The 23,160-nt window shown below is 39.6% G+C and overlaps 1 protein-coding gene across 3 annotated transcripts; it reads left to right on the forward strand.

The window, feature by feature from the left end:
• The first annotated feature begins 99 nt into the window (after positions 1-99).
• On the forward strand, positions 100-22,141 carry POGLUT3 (protein O-glucosyltransferase 3). 3 transcript variants are annotated; one of them, XM_072729894.1, is made up of 8 exons: positions 100-415; positions 6,865-7,062; positions 9,656-9,942; positions 13,064-13,280; positions 15,167-15,363; positions 16,567-16,761; positions 18,084-18,188; positions 19,626-22,141. In XM_072729894.1, exons 3-8 carry the CDS (start codon positions 9,790-9,792, stop codon positions 19,749-19,751), a joined length of 993 nt encoding a protein of 330 aa, XP_072585995.1. In that variant the 5' UTR covers positions 100-415; positions 6,865-7,062; positions 9,656-9,789; the 3' UTR covers positions 19,752-22,141. The 3 variants fall into 3 exon arrangements, with proteins under 3 accessions (XP_072585995.1, XP_072585994.1, XP_025862576.1); XM_072729893.1 differs by having other exon boundaries at positions 298-539; XM_026006791.2 differs by lacking the exon at positions 100-415 and adding an exon at positions 6,035-6,813 and having other exon boundaries at positions 6,910-7,062.
• Positions 22,142-23,160: the final 1,019 nt, after the last annotated feature.

Consider the following 23,160-nt stretch of genomic DNA (forward strand, 5'->3'; position numbering starts at 1 on the left):
TCTCTCTCTCTGTGTCTATGAATAAATAAATAAAATCTTAAAAAAAAAAAACACACACAAAAAAAAGGGTTTCCCCCAAGCAGTAGACAAGCTCTGGAAACCAGAGGGCCGGGCGAGAGCAGGTCCTGGAGGCCGAGGGCGCAGGCTCGCACCCTGCTGTCCTCCGGTCCCCGCGGCGGGGCGCACGGCGTGGGGGGCCTGCAGAGGGCGGGGGGCGGGGGCCGCGGGGGGCCGCGGGGGGCCGCGGGGGCCTCCGCGCACCGACCCGCCCCCGCAGCGGGCCCCTCCCCGCCGCCGCCGCCGCCGCCGCCGCCGCGCCGCACCTCCGGCCGGGACCATGCGCCGCCTCCCGCGGGCCGCGCTGCTGCCGCTGCCGCTGGCCCTGCTCGTGGCCGCCGGGGCCCCCGAGCCGCCGGTGAGCGCGCCGCGGAGCCTGGCATGGGGGCCCGGGCTGCGGGCGGGCGTCGTTCTCCCGGTCCGCTACTTCTACTTGCAGGCGGTGAACTCCGAGGGCCGAAACCTCACCCGCGCGCCCCCAGGTAGCGTAGAGCCGCCCCCCCGCCCCCGGCGACTGTCGCCCTCCCCCGGGTCCGGCCGCCTCCCCTGCTCCCGCCTTCCCGGACACGGGGAGGGGGTGGGGCGGGGTACGGGGGCGTCGCTGCCGAGGTCCGCTGAATGACCCCGGGAACGCACGAGCCCGGCGGGCCCTGCGGCCCGGGCGGGTCCTGAAGGCCGGGAGCCCCCGCCGGTGCAGGGCTGAGGCCTGTGGGCCCCAGGCGGCAGCCCCTGCACGCAGCGCTGCAGGCCCGGAGGGGGCGCTTGTGCCTGCGGGACGCGGTTTCCTCGCGGGCCTGAGTCCTCATAGGCAGATAACCCTTGGGGCTCAGCTCTCCGCCTGGGCGGGGCGGGGCGGGGTGGGGGGGGATCCCGTCCTGGAATCCGCTGTCCGGCCCCCCGCCCACGGTCTCTCCTGCTCCGTCCGGCTCCTGCGCGCCTTGCCTTTGCCATTTCGTGCAACTTGTCCTGCTAGTTTCCAGTTGTTGCAGTCAGGATTTGCTAATCAGCCAACTGGCACCTTTTTTTTTTTTTTTTTTTTTAATCAACAAAGACGATCAGAGTACCCCACTGCTAGCGAGAAACTATGACTAAACTCTTTTTTTAGTTTTGGGAAGGCTTTCCATGGCCCTAAGGGCCAGAGTAAAAAATCCTTAAACCCAGATTGGAAGCCTTGCACTATGGGGTGTATTTTCTCCTCTTCTTCTTCCTCCTCCTCCTCCTCCTCCTCCTCCTCCTTAAAGATTGTGTTTATTTGTTCATGACAGAGACAGAGGCAGAGACACAGGCAGAGGGAGAAGCAGGCTCCCTGTGGGGAGCCCCATGCGGGACTCCATCCCAGGACCCTGGAATCACACAACCTGAGCCAAAGGCAGATGGTCGTCAACCGCTGAGCCACCCAGACATCCCGGGTGTATTTTCTTCTTTATAGTTTTCTTTCTTTTCTAAAATTCATTTTATGATGTTATAAGGGTGTGTGTGTGTGTGTGTGTGTGTGGATGCTTTAGAAAGAAAAGGGAGAATGAAGGTAAAAATTAATTTATACAGGAAAAAAGAAAATAGCGTGATCCAAAGTGAAATGCTGCTAATGAAAGAACTAGACATTCAAAGAATATTCTATTCTTCAATCAAAAAAATTGACAACGTTTTTTTAAGTGGCGGTTCGCAAAGCTGTCAAGAGGGCATGAAAATACTCTCCATCCTCCGCTGGTGACAGCACAAATTACTAAAATATTTCTGGAAAGCAGTTTTCCAAATATACTAACAGTCTTAAATATTTACAAACCTAACATACAAAAAATAAGTTTCAACGGCTAGTATATGTGATTTTTAAAAAGATGTCATTTGCACACAATGTCCATGCCCTTAAATCTGGTAATCTAATTTCTAGGTATCTGTCCTGAGAAAATAACCTCACTCATTAGTGTTCTCAGTAATTATAGCAAGAGAATAAGGAGTTTCTTTTTCACTCTTCTTTTTTCCCCAAGAAAAATTTCCCTGAAAATAATCTTAGTGTTTTCATGATCCGGGGGGGGGGGGGGTGGGGGGGAGGTAATAAAACCAAAGATTTTCACCAAGTCTTTTCAGACAACCTCAATTTCATACCTTTGGATGCTTCTTATTTCCTCTCATGCCACTTGAGTTTTTATTTCCATTAAAAGGCTGTTCTGTAGTTTTGAAAAGCTCACCCAGCTAGTTTTTACATCATCTGCCACCATTATTCATTCACTTGCAAGTCCTGAAATTTTTGCTTCTCCAAGAACTAAATGAAAAAGAGGCCATTATTTTTCTCAAAAAAATTACACAACTTCTTAACATGACTTAACCGAGATTCCCGTAATAATTATCACTCCCATTTGACAGTGTCACATTTATTTTAGTATCATTATTCTGCTGTGTATCTCCAGGTACTAGGATTACAAAATGTGTTCTTGAATGGTTTGAAGCAGAGGATCTCTAACTGGAGTCCAAAGACGGAAATTAGGCGCTCTGTGACCTGTTGACATTGTGATATTCCCAGCATGTGACATAATGTCTGGCAGAGAAGCTCTGTAAATACTGTAGAGAAAAGAGAGGAAGGGGTGGAGGGAGAGTGGTTGGAATATGTCAAGATGGCTGGATACAAAAATACCTGTTTTCTACTCAGCCCTCCTTTACCTTCATCAGTACTCATATCTTCATAAAATAATCATACCTCCTACTTGTGTAGTATTTCATGTTTTAAACTGTATCCTGTTGTATTTATCATCCTTTAATCGTCTTATTATTCTTTTCACTCTGCACAAGAGCAGGCACTCTTTCCATTTAATTAAATCTCCATAATATGTTGTGCATCAATTTTCAGGAAGTTCCTGGAGAGCATCCATGGTCAGCAGGCAGCTAGACATTTTTGAAGAGTTGGCAAAACAACGTGGCCTTCTGGGACTCTGTTCCCTTGGCCATGTGGGGTTGACTCTTGCTACAGTTGCAGAATCTTAATAATCTTCCTAAACAAAAGGGAAGGCTGTGACTCTGTTGTACCAGGGGTGCCAGAGGTTATTCCTCCAGCCCTGAATTCTGCAAACCAGTATGCTAGCTGACATGACAAGGTGGATGCAGATGGGCTTTGAAAGGAGAAGGATTCAAGCTATATTCAACTCTTGGCTCTGCTACTCATATGTAGGTGACCTTGGGCAAGTTACTTAACTTCTTGGAGCCTGGGCTTCTCAGTCTGTAAAATGGGGTGGCAATGCCCACGTTACAAATTCTTATAGGAAATAAATAAGGAGGATGCCTGGGTGGCTCAGCGGTTGAGCGTCTGCCTTCAGCTCAGGGCTCCATCCTGGGGTCTCGGGATCAAGTCAAGCATCAGGCTCCCCACAGAGAGCCGTCTTCTCCCTCTGCCTGTGTCTCTGACTCTTTCTCTGTGTCTCTCATGAATAAATAAATAAAATCTTTAAAAAAAATAAGGTAGAAAATGAAAATGAAAATCTCAAGCTCAGGGACTGGCACCTAATAAGTGCTAAGCAAGTGACTTTAAAAAGAAATGCTTTTGATTCCTTTCCAAATCAAAAGTCTGATTCTAATGATGCAAGACTTTGATCTGCTAACCTCCTTGGTCTACCTCGCCCCTGCGTTCTCATGCCATTAGTTGTCTCTCTTAAAGAGGTTTGAATTGATGAAGTAGAAAAATTCCAGCTGAGCTTCAAATCTGTTCCATTATGTTAGCCCCTGGGGCAAATGAGAATTCACATTCCTTCCATTTGAAGCAATTTCAAATTGCACTCTTCTCATTTTCTCTTTTATGAAGGTTAAAATTGCTTATTTCTATTTCAGTCCTGACCATTCTTATTTTGTGTTGGCTCTAAGGTTAATTTCATGCTGACAATGACACAGGCATGAAAGATTACCATAAAAATGACAGAACATTTAAAATATGTATTTCCAGTGGCTATATTTTAGTTTTATACGTTTATTTTGAAATGTAACTTTTGCTGCTATAAACATCGGGGTGCAGGTGTCTCGGCATTTCATTGCATCTGTATCTTTGGGGTAAATCCCCAGCAGTGCAATGTCCACAATAGCCAAACTGTGGAAGGAGCCTCGGTGTCCATCGAAAGATGAATGGATAAAGAAGATGTGGTTTATGTATACAATGGAATATTACTCAGCCATTAGAAACGACAAATACCCACCATTTGCTTCAACGTGGATGGAACTGGAGGGTATTATGCTGAGTGAAATGAGTCAATCAGAGAAGGACAAACTTTATATGTTCTCATTCATTTGGGGAATATAAGTAATAGTGAAAGGGAATATAAGGGAAGGGAGAAGAAATGTTGGGAAATATCAGGAAGGGAGACAGAACATAAAGACTCCTAACTCTGGGAAACGAACCGGGGGTGGTGGAAGGGGAAGGGGGGGGTGACTGGGTGACAGGCACTGAGGGGGGCACTTGGCGGGATGAGCACTGGGTGTTATTCTGTATGTTGGCAAATTGAACAACAATACAAAATAAATGTATTATTGAAAAAATGAAATGTAACTTTTAAATGCTATTTTGGAGACAAAAAAAAATTTGGAAGAGACAATACAGATCTTGCCCAATAATTTGAATTTAAAAATAACGAAGCATTTTGGAACTAGTTTTTTCCATAAATCCGATTCTTTCCAATACTGTTACGATTAATATCACTGTAATCCAGCTCTTTCCAAAACGATCACACGGTCATTAATGTCTGTCTTATATCCGTTTTGTTTATAATCATAAATTTATGGAGAATAGGACTATTTGACTAAGAAATAAACTTTTCTGTAATGCTTCTAGTTTGGGAAAAAATATATAGAAATTGTCTCCTGGTCCCCAGGCTCTGCCTGCCTGATTTTCAGTCACCACACTCTGCTGTCTTTCTAAAACCAAGTGAGAGATAACACAAGGCATTAACCGGGCAGCCCAGAGGGCTCAGCAGTTTAGTGCCGCCTTCAGCCCAAGGCCTGATCCTGGGGACCCGGGATCGAGTCCCACGTTGGGTTCCCTGCATGGAGCCTGCTTCTCCCTCTGCCTGTCTCTCTCTTTCTCTCTCTCTCTGTGTCTCATGAATAAATAAATAAAATCTTTACAAAACAAAACAAAACAAAAAACCAAAGCAATAACCAATGTGTTTCATTTAAGCATTTCAGGTAAATGACTAACATTTTAAATGATTTCACATTAAATTATTTTTTTCTTACACCATCCCCTATGTTTATTATAGGTCATTTATTTTAGCAGAATTCTTTCAATCATTCTTTTAAATAATTTTACATTAAATTATTTTTTCTTGTACCATCCCCCATATTTATTATAGCTCATTTATCTTAGCAGAATTCTTTCATAATTTTATCACACTTGTTTTAAGGACACCAAAATGTATTATTTAATAGCAAGTTTTCAGACACTAATTCTATTACAAAATTGAAGATACTGAGGAACACCTCTTCTGACCCACATGAGAAAATGAAACCCTTGAGGATCAAAAGAGAGTAGAAACTTTGCTCACAAGATATAGAAACTAATAATAGGAGAAAGAAGCTTTTTTCAGAAATTTCATAAAACATATAATACACATTTTTATATATAATATATGTAATATGCTTAATTTGAGAATATGATAGATGTCACATGAAAGACTACTTTCATCACTACTATTTTTTGCTAGAGTTGTGAATTTCAGAGGATTTGCCACTTTTTGAAAACCATTTGCCTTTGGTATAGTGATTAACTGTGGTTAGGACTTTAACTGATCTTTATACTCAAAGCTCCTCAGGATCAGATCTGCACTGAGTACATGCAGATACATCCACTGGACTCTGGAAAGAAAGATATGGCAACATTTATTCCTGAATTACAGTGATACTAATCATAACAGTATTGTTTCAACGCCTAAATCTGTGAGCTAATATGCTTTGAAAAGAGAAGGGAAAGTTTACTAAGCAGGTATTGTTTACCATGGAATTTCCAGAATTTTGGAGTTTAAAAGATGTTAGATTATCCTACTGTAACCAGCTTAGAGAAGTAAACTCTAGTATTTACAAAGGTGTGTGAAAATGTGTGTGTGTGTCTGATATTTGTGCACAGACTTTAATAACTAGCTATAATTTTTATTTAGGGAAATAAACCTAGAAGTATAACTGGAAAATTGGGTTAACAAGAGGGGGATTTCCTGAGAAATGAGGGTTATTGGGTGTTAAAATGGTTTACAAAGAAAGCTGATGTATATTTGATGGGAGAAAGTTCAATTGTCTTGGAGCTCTCATTCTAAGAGTTTTTAGATTTTTAACTACCTGGGCTGCTTTAAACCTACCCAAAGGAGAAGAGAGCAGAGAGGCAAAAAAGTTCATCTCTTCCTTGCTTTTTTAATGAACTGAATTTGTTCATTCAGTAAATCTTTACTGAATGACTAATGGATCAAACGTTGACTCAGATCTTTGGTTTCAAGACACCACCCAGACATGGTTCCTGTCTCAAGGATCTTCCAAACTAAAATTATTTTGTTATTATTTTTTTTAAAGATTGTATTTATTTATTCATGAGAGACACAGAGAGGCAGAGATACAGGCAGAGGGAGAAACAAGCTCTGCAAGGAGCCTGATGCAAGACTTGATCCCAGACCCCAGGATCATGACCCGAGCCGAAAGCAGACTCTCAACTGCTGAGCCACCCAGGCATCCCTATTTTGTTATGATTTTGAGGGTACAGAAGAAAGTAACTTTGGTGTAGAGACACCTATCCAATGATTGGTAAGACAAAATGACCATGAAGTAGTAGTTTATTCATTTTTTTTCTTTCAGATCAAACACTATTCAGAGTAATAATCAAATCTCTTTCACCTAAAGAGTTAGTCCGGATTCACGTTCCCAAACCTTTGGACAGGAATGATGGGACATTTTTGGTGCGGTACAGGATATATGACACTGTCAGCGCAGGGCTGAAGATAGAGGTCCTTTATGGTGATGAACACGTGGCTCAGTCTCCTTATATTTTGAAAGGTAAGTGATTATTACACAATCCAGCACCAGCCTTATATGTGTAGAACCCATGCCTTTCAAAGTGGGATATGATGACCTTGAAGTCATATACAACAGAGTAAACATGGTATGCATACCTTCTGGAGATCAATTTTAAATAATTCTGCACCTAATTTGGGGCTCAAACTCGCTACCCCAAGATCAAGAGTCACATGCTTTACCGACTAAGCCAGCCAGGCACCCCTCCTGGAGTTCAATTTAACTTTTTAAATTGATTTAAATTAAATTTTGAGGGAAGGAAACTAAGTAAAGAAATTTGAATGATAAGAAAAGCTTGTTTATTTGCCCAAGTAGTTAACATTTCCATCTTTCTTCATTCTTTTATATAGATCTATATTTTCATCTAGTACCATTTGCTTTCTGCTAAAGAATTCCTGTTATCATTTCTTTTAGTGTAAGAATCCTGGTAATAAGTTCTCCTAGCTATTGAATGTCTGAAAGAGTCTTTATTTTGCCTTCATTTTTGAAAGACATTTTTGCTAAATATAGAATTGTAGGTTAACAGGGTTGGTTTTTTTTTCCTTTAGCACTTTATAGATATTGTGCCACTGTCCTCTTACTTGCTTGTTTCCAACAGTATATCTGCTGACAATCATAATTTTGTTCCTCTGTACTGCTAAAGATTTTCTCTTTGAGTTATTTTGAACAATTTGATTATTATGTGCTTTGGTGTAGTATTCTTCATGTTTCTTGTGCTTGGGTTTGTGGAGCTTCTTTGATCTTTGCGATTATAGTTTTCATTAAATCCAGAAAAATTTTGGCCATTATTTCTTCAATATTTTTTCTGTTCTACTCCAGAGTTCCTCCAAGAATTCCAGTTACCCCTCTACCAGGATTGAAATAATCCCATAGCTCATTGATGCTGTTTTCACTTAAAAATTTTTTTTCTCCATTTCATTTTGTATTTTTTTCTATTGCTACATCATTAAGCTCCCTAATCTTTTCTTCTGCAATCCCCAATTTGTCCTTAATTGTATCCAGTGTATTTTTCATCTCCTGGCACTTTCTCATCTTCTTGAGCTTTTTTCCCCTGGAATGCAGTGATGTTACTTGGAAATAATTTGAACCTTTCAAATTTTACTTTTACAATTCATTAGGCAAAATTGGAACCATGTGTAGCCTGGAGCTAATTATTCCCCACCACTCAGGCAATACGTCTCTGTCTACTGTACCCTAAGCCCCAGGAATTAGGATGCTTTCCAATCTGCCTGGTGTAAACAGGTGCTATTCCCAATCTTGTAAGACCAGTGGGTAGTGTTGCCTCCAATCATTCTGGATGGTCCTTTCCCTACCTTGGATAGTTTCCTCACTTATATACACTCTTAAGAAACCCTACATACTGGAAGGGGAACTTTTTGCAGATCTCTGGAGCTTTCTATATGTGTAGTTTTCTCTTCTTAGGGAGTGTGTCCTGCAAATGCCAGCTGCCTTGTTCTCCCTGGACACTCAGCTCTGTCCCCTCAACTCAGTGACACTGCTGGGTTCTGCCTCCATTTCTCCCCCTGTTTTCATACTCGGAAACTCCCTTAGCCAGTAAGATTATGAACTGCAGGACTCACCTCATCTGTTTCCCATCTCTCAGACTCACTGTCCTTCACTGCCTCATGTCCCATGGCTTAAAAAGTCTTTCATATATTTTGTCTCTTTTTTTGGTAGTTTCAGGCAGAAGGGCATTTGGTCCATATTAATCTTGGTCTGAAGTAGAAATCCTCAAGAAACATAAATAATTTTTTAAGTTCTTATATTTATAAAAATTATTTTAATTTTTATATTAAGTTAAATATATTTTGAAGAAAGATATAAAAGTGGTATAAACTCCTTTTAGGATGATTCCTCAGAGAAGTTTCATGCTCATGGCTGGATACTTTAAAATTACACTGCCAGATACCCCTGGGTTATGTATTTCTTCTTTGAGATGTGATGAGGAAGGTGATTTTAGGGATTCAGGGGAAGAGACCTCCATCTTGTCTAAAAAAAAATCACCACTCGGATATCTGGGTGGCTCAGAGGTTGAGCATCTGCCTTAGGCTCAGGTCATGATGCCGGGGTCCTGGGTTCAAGTCCCATATTGGGCTCCCTGTGGGGAGCCTGCTTCTCCCTCTGCCTATATCTCTGCCTCTCTCTGTGTGTGTCTCTCATGAATAAATAAATAAAATCTTTTTTAAAAATCACCACTATATAATTACTATATAATAATACCTGAAAAGTAGTACCTTCTCTTTTTCCTTGTTAAAAGTTAGGTTGTTTTATGTTCATCAGGCATTTATAGCTCACTGAGTTTATCAGCTAATTGGCTGAGAGTAGGTTATATTGGAAGAGAGCATATGCTATACCAGGTTGTCTAGAGGAGTCTGAAAGGGGGAAGCAAAGTAGAAGCACAGGACTCTGACATAAGTACTTTCACCAATGATTTGTTTAGGGCAGATTATTCCTGTCTGGATAATCTTAGAGTTCACCAAGAAGTCATCCCACGGTCATATCAGGCAGAAACAACTCCCTGTGTTGTGGTGTTCGTTAATGGGGAGTGGCGTCACACATGCTTTGCCTTCCCTAGGACCAGTGTACCATGAGTACTGTGAGTGTCCAGAAGAGGATCCTCAGGCCTGGCAGAGGACTCTTTCGTGTCCAACCAAGGAACCACAGATTGCAAAAGATTTCGCTTCTTTCCCCAGCATCAATCTCCAGCAGATGCTAGACGAAGTTCCGAAAAGGTTTGGGGATGAGAGGGGTGCCATTGTCCATTACACGATTCTCAATAACCACATCTACCGGAGATCTTTAGGGAAATACACAGACTTCAAAATGTTCTCAGACGAGATTTTGCTGTCACTGGCAAGAAAGGTACGCAAATGGAATCACTGGTTCCCAAAACAACACAGAGTTGACCCTTAAACAACATGGGTTTGAACTGCATGAGTGCACTTATACATGGGCATTTTTAAATAAATACAGTCCAGTACTGTAAACATATTTCTCTTCCTTATGATTTTCTTAATTAACAGTTTCTTTTTTCTAGCTGATTTTATTGTAAAAACATATTATACAATACACGTAACATACAAAAGTTGTGTTAATCAACATGTTATTGGTAAGGCTTCCACTTAACAACAGGCTACTAGTTGTTACACTTTGGAGGAGTCAAGATTTATACGCAAATTTGAGATTGTGCAGATGTCGGAACCTCTAACCCCTGCATTGTTCAAGGGTCAACTGTAGTTTACTTATTTCGTTGTAACATTGAGATGCTTAGAACAACAATGGCAAAGGATGGGAATGGATTCCAAGCTTGGAAATATGTATCTAAGCTGTCCACCACCTGAGTGTTCATAAATTCTCCTTCTTTATGGATCTTTCTTTCCTGTAGGAAAAGAAAGATGGCTCCATCCCCCATTTCAGGCCCTATAGAGTACTCCCGAGTTTTCTGTGGACTCCCAGACATGTTTAACCTCGAGGTCACCTTTTAAAAAAAAAATTATATATTTACTGGAGGGAGAGAGAAAAAGCATCAGCTGGAGGAGGAGGAGAGGGAGAAAGAGAATCCTCCAGCAGACCCCTGAGACAAGGCTTAGTCTCACAACCCTGACATCATGATCTGAGCAGAAAGTAAGAGTCAGACACTTAACCATCTAAGCCCCCCAGGTGCCCCTCAGGGTTACTTCTTGAAGTTCTGCATCGTGGGGAATATTCCTCCCATTCAGATACCACTTTCTGCAGCTGTTTTGTTCTTTTCACCTCAAAATGACTAGAACTTCAGCCATGTTTTCCTTGTTTTACCCTAAGTGCCTCTAAAAGATGGTATCCATGGCACATTTTGTTGAAGGTTCTAGTAACAGAGAGGTGATTTTGTACCAGTGCATAATAAAAACCAGCCAAACAAAACCCCTAATGTTTAAAAATAGACATCTGTCTATAAATCAGACTCAGTCATCCATGCTCTGGAAATTTCTCACTGTCTGTCATTGATCCTCAGGTCTTGGCTTCTTAGTGACTATTGTTGGGCCTCTATCTCTCAGAAGACTTCTCAATACCTCCCACCCACTCCCCTCTATTCAACCCTTCTCAATTCCTCCCACCCACTCCCCTCTATTCAACCCTTCTTTCCACAATTACTAAACTCTTATGCAGAGCAACTCAAAATTCCTTTTGTTATTCCTCCTTCCTGACCATGCAGAGTGAAAGGTGAGGATGGGCATTTTCTGCCTATCCCACACAGAAAGACTGGCAAGGTGGTTTTCCAAACCAAAAGCCAACTTTGGGAATATGAGTTATGCGATTTCCCAAGTGTGCTGAATGTGGGGCTGCAGTCAATTCCTATCTTTATTTTATTTTATTTTATTTTATTTTATTTTATTTTATTTTATTTTTTAATTCTTATTTTAAGTAGCAGGTGCCCCACGCCCATTCCCACTAGCCCACCATATATGCATATTAAAGGTATTTGGTCATAAAAGGGGTATTTTCTTCCTGGCCTGGTGCCCTGTATTCCTACCTTGTACTGATGTTGCTGCCTCTCTTCAGTGGTTTCTACTAGTGATGAATTTGTCCCTGAGAGGACATTTGACAATGTGTAGAGACAGTTTTGGTTGTCAACTCTATGTGTTGCTACTAGCATCTGGTCTGTGGAGGCCATTGGGTACTAGCAAACATTCTACAATGCACAAAACAGCCCCTACCGCAAAAAATTACCCAGACCCAAATGTCAATCCTACTGAGATTGAGAAATCATGCTCTATAGTGAGAACTTCTGGTGTGGAGTTTATGAATGAGCTTATAAATAAGAGTAGGGAAACAAGAGGGTGAATCATCAGTCACATCCCCTGCCCTTCCCTCTTGTTCTAGGTTCTTTGCCCAGTGGCTGGGAAGAAATCCAAGGTAAATGAGACTCGTCTCTGGGCTTTGAGCGGCCTACTCTAGTGGGACTTGTTTTTGTTATTTGGAAGTTAGGATAGGATGTGAATACAAATAGCTGTACCTCAACGTGGTAGGCCTGTAAGAATAATAGGTACCCAGATTGAAACTGCCTGAGGAGGGCAAGTCATCGAGGAGGTAACATTCAGTCTGAGTTTGAAGGATGGGAAAGGAGAGTGCCACATGAATAAGTAGGAGAAGAATACTCCAAGTGAGAAGGGAATTACATATGAGAGGAGGTGACATGTTCAGAGAGGAGCCTAAAATTTACTGGCACACACTCAGGTGGAAGATGAGGCTCACAGCTACAGGGCCTTGCTTTCTGGCCAGAGAGTTTAGACCTTGACCTGTAGGCTTTAGGTTCTGTTGACCTTGGTAGTAACATTAATTTGGGTTTTATGAATTTGGGGAGCAAGGTGAAAGAAGATTAGTTTGGGGAGAGCCTAATATCAGAACACCCAGTGAATAAGCTACTGTAACAATCCAGGCAAGAGATGAGAAGGATCTCAAGTATAGCTTTGACTGACCGTGGAGATGGACATGGAGTGAGAGAGTCCAGAAACAAAGGTAGACGTGATGTGGAGGTTTGATAGTGAAGGAAAACAGAGGCTTGGGTCTAATCTTGTTGATTCTCCATGAGGCAGCTGGCAGAAAGAGTTCTTAAAGCCCTTTATTCATACCTCTCTATACCAAGTCCACTTCTATAATACTAAGCAATTTTGATAATTTTTAAATTTATTTTTTTACTAAGTAACCTCTGTACCCAACATGGTGCTGGAACGCACGATCCCAAAATCAAGAGTCAGGTGCTCCACCAACTTAGCCAGCTGGGTGCCCTGATACGAAACAATTTTAAATGCCCCTTCTTAACAGAGGGAGCTTACTCCTGGCTGAGTGAATTTGCCATGTACCATCCTCACCCTGAATTTTCTGATACTACTGATGACTGAGAGGCATTCTTCTCTCTTCTGCTAATTTCAAATGTTTACTTTATCAGACATGTTTTAAGACTGAGGTCTTCCCAACACTGATGTTTCTTCTTCCGTTTATTTAGGTCTTTCTCCCTGATATAGAATTTTATATTAATCTTGGAGATTGGCCTCTGGAGCATCGAAAAGTCAATGAGACCCCTGGCCCTTTACCTATCATTTCATGGTGCGGCTCCCTGGATTCACGAGATATTATCCTTCCAACGTATGACATCACCCACTCCACACTTGAAGCAATGAGGGGTGTCACCAATGATCTCCTCTCTATTCAGGGAAATACAGGTAAATTAAAGTTTATTCTCAGAGGAAAAACAGGTGAAAAGGGAATGTTCGGTCAGAGAGAATAAAGGTATATATTGAAATAAACATTGTTCTTATTTTCTAACCAAGAAAAAGGAGCAGTATAGCATTCTTCTAATCCAAAAGTTAGGTATGTGGGTGGGCTAGTGATTGAGTCTCCTTTTTGTTGGTCATTCATAAATACTATTTGAAAATATACATTTGGTAAAATTGTCACTTAATGCTGACTCCAGTGCCTTTATATTGCTGGGTGAAGAGAGCATTTTGAAAAATATAAAGTTACATGTAGATGTAAGAGAATTGTGGTAGTAGTATAATTTGGGTATTACTATCTCTAACACTTAATAACAAATTTTCTCCTTTCCTCTTTCTGCCTTGCTTGATCCTTCAAAATCTGAGTCCCCTGCCCCCATTTGATGACCTTACACTTGTGGCACAACACACCTTTGTATTAAACCAAACTCCCTGAGAATACACCCTACCTGTCTTTACAACTTCTTTCCCTCTTTATTGTGATTTGGTAGGCTTGTTTAGTAGATGCAACCAGAAACTCTTTGCAAAGTACCTAAAGATAACATGAAATGAAACTGACTTTTTATTTGAGAACAGTGAATGCCTTAGAAGTGTGCTAAAATATTGGAGAGAGTAAACTCCCTCTAGTTACTGTGTTTTATGATTTATCCCTTTGAATAGTTAACAGGTGTTAACTAATGACCTCTCTTTAGAATAATAGAAATAGATTTAATTTAATTCTTCTAGAATATTGCCCTCCCAGGAAAGATACACATGCACACACACAAACACATATACACATGTATTTATATAGCTGAGCTATATATATAATTTTTTCATTTCATAGCATATGAGACAAAGTCTTTCCTGTATCCAAAAGTGATGTGCTCAAAATCCTGAACAACCCAAAGATGTGGATATTACTTGGTCACTTATTCATGAGAGACACACACAGAGAGAGAGAGAGAGAGAGAGAGGCAGATGTTACTTGATCACATAGTTTGTTCTGGTCACCTAATCTAAGAACAAAAGCCTAGCTCATTTTTTATTGTGAAGCACAAAGAATGGAAGAAGCTAGTGCCAAGTCATTGAATGTCTTTTGCTTTGAACTTGATCCAGTGCTATTTTGGATATCTCCTAATGTCATAAACAGTCCGTTTTTTTTTTTTTTTAAGATTTTATTTATTTATTTGTGAAAGAGAGAGAGACAGAGACAGAGACATAGGCAGAGGGAGAAGCAGGCTCCCCTGAGGGGAACCCAATGCAGGACTCGATTCCAGGACCCCGGGATCATGTCCTGAGCCAAAGGCAGATGCTAAACCACTGAGCCACCCAGGCGTCCTGACAGTCCAATATTTGAGTAAACTCTCACAGGTAGACAAATAGGTGAAATTAGAGCATTCTTTTTTATGTGATACAGCAAATAAAAGGACTTTTTAAGTTATTATTTTTTAAGATTTTATTTATTTATTTGAAAGAGAGAGAGAGGGCACAAGCAGGGGGAGGAGCAGCAGGAAAGGGGAAGCAGGCTTCCTTGCTGAGCAGGGAGCCCAATGAGGGGCTCAATCCCAGGACCCTGAGATCACAACCTGAGCTAAAGGCAGATATGTAATTGACTGAGCCACCCAGGTGCCTCTAAAGGACTGTTCTTACTAGTCCAAACTGGGAAGTATTTCAGGCAGGATACTTGATCCTGTATTTTTTTGGAAATAGCACCTTACTTTAGAAGATGAGTTGGTGATCAAAGAGCTTTAATGTCTTAAATGACAATAGTAGATTAAAGATGATTACACTTACCGTTTTTATAAATGTCAAATTCATAATCATATTTTTTTTTTGTGGCTTCAAACTTTTAGGGCCTTCCTGGATCAATAAAACAGAGAAAGCTTTCTTCAGAGGTAGAGATAGCCGAGAAGAGAGGCTCCAGTTGGTACAGCTGTCCAAGGAAAACCCAGAGCTCCTAGATGCAGGAATTACAGGATATTTCTTTTTCCAAGAGAAAGAAAAGGAGCTTGGAAAAGCTAAATTGATAGGTTTCTTTGATTTCTTTAAGGTATGCATATATGTCTTCCTGTAAGGATATGAAGTGATAAACTTGTATTAAGTCCACCAAATCACTTGGTGGGCAAATTTCTCCAGTCTTGTGAGCTGCCACGTACTTTCTTACTTTCTCCCTTCCAAACATAGGGAATTATAAAACTCACTGTGATTTAATTTTTTTTTTATTTTTGTTAATTCTGTCTACCAAAAAGCCAGAACTGTATTTAGTGCAAAATATAATGCAAGGATTCACCTGGGGTTTGGGATACATTTATTTATCTGTTTCTCTCTCTTTCATATTTGTTTTCATAAACTGGGAATATAAATGTCTTTTACCTAAAGTGATTTTATTTTTTTTCTAAAGTGATTTTAAATGCTTTTTGTAAACAGAGTATAAATACCATATAAATAAGAAAGAAGCTGGAATTGGGGTTCACATCCTGCCTGTAGTCTTGCCTCGGCCCCTAACTGTGGGTCCTTCATCTGTTAGTACCCCTAACCATGTGATATAATGAAAAGAACATTGGATTTGAACTCAGGGAATAGAATTTATCTGAACACTGACTTTCTCACTTGCAAAAAAAAAAAAAAAAGAGAGAGAGGTTATGATAATACTTGCTTCACATTACTATGATTTAATGAGGTTTAATTCCCATGAAAAGTGATTTTGAAATGTAAATCAAAGTTTATTAATCCAGCAAATAGGTAAACAGAGTACATATTATGTTGCTAGCATGCTAATCCCTGAGCCTCTCCAGGTTTCTGTGTCCTCAACTCTAGAACTGAACACTAGAGATAATGCTTTCCTTTTTCATACTTAAATTAGTATAAGGAACGAATGAAATAATGTATTCATGAAATACATAAATTGTTACCAACTTTAATAAACATACAACTTTTGAAACATTTTCTTATCCAGTCACAGAAATCTGAATCCATTACATAGAGTTAAAATAGGTATTCCTATTTCCTAAAATTACTGATCATCTTATCCTTAAATGCACTGTATTTCTTAAAATCAGCCTGCTCAAGGGTGATTATGATTTCAATATAAAGAGAAAATGTGAGTTACAAAATAACATATAAAACTTTTAAACAACTGAATTTGGAACATGGGAAGTAATTCTTTTATATTTAGTATAATAATGTTGATGACAAGCAGAAGCGAAGCAAATGGCTGTTAAGTTTTTTCTTTATGTTTGTTTTAATCTTTTAGTACAAGTATCAAGTGAATGTGGATGGGACCGTCGCTGCTTATAGATATCCATACCTCATGCTGGGCAACAGTTTGGTTTTGAAGCAGGACTCGAAATATTATGAACATTTCTATATGGCACTAAAGCCTTGGAAACATTATGTTCCAATTAAAAGAAATCTTAGTGATTTACTAGAGAAAATTAAGTGGGCCAAGGTATGTTTTCTGCAATTTTAATTTCTTGAGACAGTAAGAGACTTACCAGGATTATTTACATGAGTTCCATCATGACCCAATTAACTTGACATAATTTAGTTGAAATGTTACTTTCAGAAATGTTATTTTCTGAAATTTTTGTCTCCTTGAAGTATCTAAAGAAGCAACATCAGGATCATTTAAATTCTGATTCAGAGTATCAGCGTTTTGGGGAATTTTTAACAGGTTTAGAAGTGTTATGTAGAAAATAGATTTTTCTGAAGGAATCACTATTCATGCCTATACACACAAGCAAAAACACATCAAATGCAAATTACAGATTGAAAATCCCAGGGCTGTAGTGCTTTATGCACAAGAAGATATTGAAGGCAATTATGGTATCATCTTGTTTTCCCCAGTTAGAAAAAAGGCACAATGAATGCATGCCATACAACATCCCAAGAATCACTAGTTTCCCATAAAATAAGAGTTCTTTTTTTTTTAAAGGAAACCTATTAAGAAGCTGTTGTGTTTTATTACGAAACTATAAAAATTTATCCTTCCGTTATAAGGCTTTATTCTAAATTTCTGAGAAGCAGCGTTTGGGTTTGCAATTAACTGGATGCCTGAGGCAGAATCATTCTTGTGACCCTTTATACAGAATCAGTATCACTTGCCAATGGCTTTTCCTGTGGGCTGCACAGTAGAATACTAGCTATTTTCCAAAAGTATAATTAGAAACAATGACTGTTCCTGGTATTGAAGGAACAGCCTGTGGGTACTAATGACTGAATTTATGATTACAGCGATAAGATGCTTTCATAGCTACCATTTTATAACAGTTTTTGGGCTTTCACTGCATATTAAAATGGAGTTTTTAAGAGTTGTTATAACATGAAAAGTGATTCATTCTACCCCAGATTATACCTTAATACCAAGCAGAGAGGCTAGGATGGGGGAATAGAGGATGAGCCCTAAATACCTTGGGTACCCAGGACAATAGTACTAGGGTAGCCCCAAAAGACACTGCATGTCAGGTGTGTAGGGGGAAGCACTTCTGGACCTGTGGAGCAGGGTCCTAACATGTGTAACCGTTTCTGTGTCATACAGAGTGTCTAGGGAAGTACCTCGTTGATTTCTCAATGCCTTGCTCCAAAATTATCTTCCTCTTGTCCCACGTCTCCATGCTGGTCACATTGAACCTGACACCTGTTCTGAATCACACTCACCAGTAGCCTTTGGGGTGGGGGGGAGTGGAGGGGATGGTCACAAGAGTACTTTTCATTTATTTTGTGTGTGTGTGTGTGTGTGTGTGTGTGTGTGTGTGTGTTTAAACCTTTCAGGAAAATGATGAAGAAGCCCAGAAGATTGCAAAAGATGGACAGTTGGCTGCTAGGGACCTGCTGCAGCCACACCGGCTCTACTGCTACTATTACAGAGTGCTCCAGGTGGGTTCCCACTGATCATCCTGCTGGGTCAAGGGTCCTCACACTCCATGCTCAGCCTGACTGCCTCACTTCTTCAAAGTGTTCAGAGGGTCAGCCCGTGGAGCTCTGGGTAAGCCGAGCACCAGCCCTTGGAAAGGTAGGAGTGGTACTAAAGCCTTTTGTGGTCTCCATGTTTTTATCTCCACTCACTATTATGAAAAACAATGCGTTAGAGCCCTTACACATACAGATTAAAAGCTCCTCCTATTTCGGCAGTGCTCTCTCTCATTAAATGCCTTATGGAATTCCTAGGTATTTTCTGAACCTCAGAGAACATCTTTCCTTTTTTTTTTTTTTTTTTGAGAACATCTTTCCTTATCTAGAAAACAAGGCAGTTGGACTAGAGATCATTAACATCTCTCTGCTCAAAAAGTCTGCCTCTTTGTCCTTGTTACTACTTAAGATTGTGCTTTTACAGTTAGGATGGAAAGCAAGTATTTAGCTTGCTATAGAAAACAAACAAATGAAGTATATTTATAATGGTTGTAACACCTTAGGCCTAAATACTAAAGTGCAAATGTTTATTGAGAATCTAAGAATTGGTTCTTTGAGTAATTGTCTTGTGTTTCACACAGTAAATTCTAGCCAGGAAGAAAAAAAAAAAAAAAGAATGCTTTTGTTTTTAACCTAAACTTATTTTTCTGTGGACAGAAAAAAAAAAAAGCACATTTCTTCAGATGTCTGTGAATATTACCCTCCAATAGAAAAATAAAAATGATAAATTATGCCATTTACTAAAAGCAGCCTTTCCCTTGAATGAATCATATAACTTCTGCTGATCTACCTATAATATTAATAGTAGGAGTTTCTCCCTCTGAAATATTAATTAGGTTCCTGTATTTTTGGGGTTTGACCCAGCCTCAGGAATGTACAGCTAAATGTATGTTGAACCACTGAACCAAAAATTTAATTTATAGGAATATATCAGTCAGTGGCCAAAGTAGAGGGACTTCACACAGATCTCTCGCCATTTACAAAATGTATGTGACCATGAGCCTAACAGGAAGGGTATGTGGGACCACCAGCTTTATTTTGCGATGCTTATCCATCTGTTTATTGATTTGAGGCTTCAACAAATTTAATTGTTCATTCATAAATTGATAAATTCCAAGAGGTGCCATTATTTCAAGTAGGGACACTTGGCTTGACACTTGGTGGAGGCTTCCTACCTACACATAAAATTGTGGATTGGGGTTCCTTTTTATATTTTGAAATATTGCACTCAGTGTCTATAACAACTGAAGCTAAAATGCATCTTTAGGACTAGAATAAACCAGATCTTTGGTTTCAATCTCAAGATACACAGCAACTAGAAACACTGGTGTGAGTGGGGCAGGGAAGATCCAATGGAATGAGGCACGGGCTAATCTTTCATTTGCCTTCAAACACACATTCCAGAAATATGCAGAGCGCCAGTCCAGCAGACCCAAAATACGGGATGGGATGGAACTGGTTCCTCAGCCAGATGATAACACGTCCATGTGCCAGTGCCACCGAGAAAGACCTTTCCGAGAAGAGCTTTAAGTCAGCTCCCTTTCACCTCCTGCTTATGCCAGTGGTGCATTGAATGCAAGTGTTCAGATAGGAGCCACGCGCTGTACAAGTACCGTTAAGGAGACGTAGATGGGGAGAGCAATCTGAGAGCAAGTATTACAAGTATCATTGAATCTTACTTTATTTTGTATAAAAACTGCTATGATCAAAATCACAGTTTCTCTGAAAAGAAAACTGGCAGGTTTTAGTATACAGAGAGGCTTGCCAAAATATAAATCACTCCCTATGAAACTATTTACATCGTATTTCTTGGTTTGTTTCCATCCCTTGTTCACTTTCCCTCTCCCTCTTCCAATTATGAAGAAAAAATATTTGTTTGTGCAGGGTTCTTCCCCTCTTATTGCATAATTTCTCCTCCTACAAGCTGCTTTGGGCATTCATTAATAGCGAGCCTCCTCTTGGAAGGTCTGATAAGAGTAATTAAGGAAGAAGAGGATGGCTGCTTTATTAAAAGTAGCTTGGAGACTATGGGGGCAATGTTTTTTAAAGCTCACTCATAACTTTTCAGCTAAGTTTTGCCAAAGCCTAGGACAAAATTAAGGAGAAATTATGCCATAAACTAATAATTCCCAATCTATTTGGGTGGTACACCAAATAAGGACAACACAATTATTCGTAGAGAGAACATTCTATGGGTACTGTTCATTACCTATATATTGAATAGATGGAAGATAACTATAATTAGGTGGGGATCTCTACCACTTTTTTACATTTTTAAAAGAGCTACTTGAAAACATGTGCCATAAGCAGCAGTAAGCCTGGTATCTTGGGAATTCACCAATAAGCTGACAAGAAAGGCAAGTATCCTAACCGCTCCCCTCCTCTGTTTCAGTGCGTTGCTAAGAGAAAAACTTTGGAAATTTCCTTTTTGGATAGGGTCAAGACTTAAGACATATAGCCCAGAAATTCATTACACACTCCTTGTAAGAATCACCAGTCCAAGGTTCACTTCACTCAATAACACACTCCCAAAGCAAGAGCTCTCCACTCCCAGTCTAAAAATATTTACTCCCCTACTTGAAATATTTACTTCACCTGAAAAACAATGTAACCACTTTAAAGTAGCCATATCCATAAATGCAGAATTGCGTAACTAGATGAGCAAAACCACATTTAGGAACAAGTATCCAAGGAAAACCAATACCCACCAATTGTTTAGAAGTACAAGGTCACAAGTATAAAATAAAGGGCAAGCTGTACTGGGACCTTGCCCTAATGAATCATGTCCTAAATACATTGTATATGGAGTTTGGAGCTTGTCAAAGCTGAGATTATTGAGCGAAAATTTTTTCTTCCTCACACCACCCAGCCCACCAATCCCAGGTCAGGTCCTTCCTTGTGGCTGATGGCATTTTTGTTAGAAACATCTCAAATTTTTAAAATGTCTATCACTTGCTGTCAAACAAGCCTGATAGTTAAAAGTGAACTGAAATTATACCAAGCAGCTTCTGAGCATGGAACAGGAAAGATATATTTCAGAAATTAAGTGGAACCCTCAAAAAATTTCATAGGGAGTGAGCATTCAATCTAGATAATTCTTCATCTGCCCAGCTCAGTCATAGTCTTTAAAAATAGTTCATTTTACATGGCTTTCTGGTTTGTTGACACTAATATAACTTAATAAAATAGTTTTACTAAAGCTCTGATTTTTTTCCTTCAAATTCACATAATGTCTGCACATTCCATTAGTCATTTTTAGTACTTCAACTTTCCTTTTTTAAAAATCTGATTTTTAAAAAGGAAGAGAGGGGTATAAGGATATGCAAGTAAATATAATAAGTGCATTTATCTAAATAAGCTGCCAGCCTGTTTGTTGCAGCATTGTTTTTATTAGTAAAATGTTAGAAACACCTTGAATAGTTTTCATGAGGGAACTGGCTAAATAGTTATTGCTATATAAAGGAATGTAATACAACTATTTTTAAAAAGTAGCTCTAAAAAAAAAAAGTAGCTCTAAATGTACTATCATGAACAATTTCCATTACAGTATTCAGTGAAAAAGCTAAGTTACAGAACAATATGAATAATGTGAAACCTTGAATGTAAAAAACAAAAATATATTTGTGTGGTTGAAAGTTTGGAAGGATTTTACCAATGTCTGAGGAGGGAGAGAAGGGAGTTTTTACTTTTTGCTCTATACCTGTCTATGATATTCTATTTTTACTACAAGTATGAATCAGATTATAAAGAAAAATGTAAACCTAGGAAAAGATTTTAAGTGCACAAAAAATATACATAATAAAATAAAATGGATATTTATATTTTCCATTATGCTATTTTTTTTAAATCTATGTCTAGAACTTTGTATCATGGGACATATTATATACACTTTTTAAATAAAGTAATTTTTCTAAATACAATATTGTAAAAGATTTTTTAGTTTTTAAGAAATATTATTAATCACTGGGGCGCTTGTGTGGCATAGTGGATTGAGCCTCCCACTCTTGGTTTTGGCTCAGATCATGATCTCAGGGCCATGCTCCAGGATCAGGGGAGTCTGCTCTAGATTTTCTTTCTCCCTCTGCCCCTCCCCCTGGTTGCACACATGCTCTTTCTTTTTCTCAAATAAGTAAATCTTGAAAGAAAGAAAGAAAGAAAGAAAGAAAGAAAGAAAGAAAGAAAGAAAGAAAGAAAGAAAGAAAGAGAAGGAAGAGAGAAAGAAGAAAAAGAAAAAGAGAAAGAAAAGGAAAGAAAAAAGAAAAAGAAGAAAGAAAAAGAAAGAAGAAAAAAAGAAAGAAAGAAAAAGAGAAAGAAAAGAGAGAGAAGATTGTAACCACCTATACTTCCGTATTTCTGTTAATTGGGTTGGCCTAACTTTTATTGTGACTTCATGAATAATTGGTACAAGACTACTATCACTACCACTCAATCCCTAGTACATAGAAATCTAATATTAAGGGGAAAGAGGGGTGCCTGGGTGGTTCAGTGACTGTCTGTCTGCCTTCAGCTCAGCTCAGGATCCCAGGTTGTGATCCCGGGGTCCTGGGATCAAGTCCCCCATATGGCTCCCCACAGGGAGCCTGCTCCGCCCTCTGTCTATATCTCTGCCTCTCTCTCTGTGTCTCTCATAATTAAATCTTTTTTTTAAAAAGCGAGGGGGAAGAAATTTTGGCTTGGCACCATTATTTTCTCTTATTCCACGTGGAAATCCAAGAAGTGCGGTGTCCTAGCGGGTTCAGGTTGCCATTATAATGGTTTAGTTGTAATTACATATTGTGACAGATATTAACTAGATTTATTGTAGTGACCACTTGGCAATATAAACAAGTAATATCATCATTATACTGTACACCTGAAACTAATGGTATCTGTCTATTATACCTCAATTTTAAAAATGAAACAAAACTGGTTTAGGCTTTAGCCACTAAAGAGTTTAAAT

This window comes from Vulpes vulpes, chromosome 12, assembly GCF_048418805.1.
Source record: "Vulpes vulpes isolate BD-2025 chromosome 12, VulVul3, whole genome shotgun sequence".
Taxonomy (NCBI): Eukaryota; Metazoa; Chordata; class Mammalia; order Carnivora; family Canidae; genus Vulpes; species Vulpes vulpes.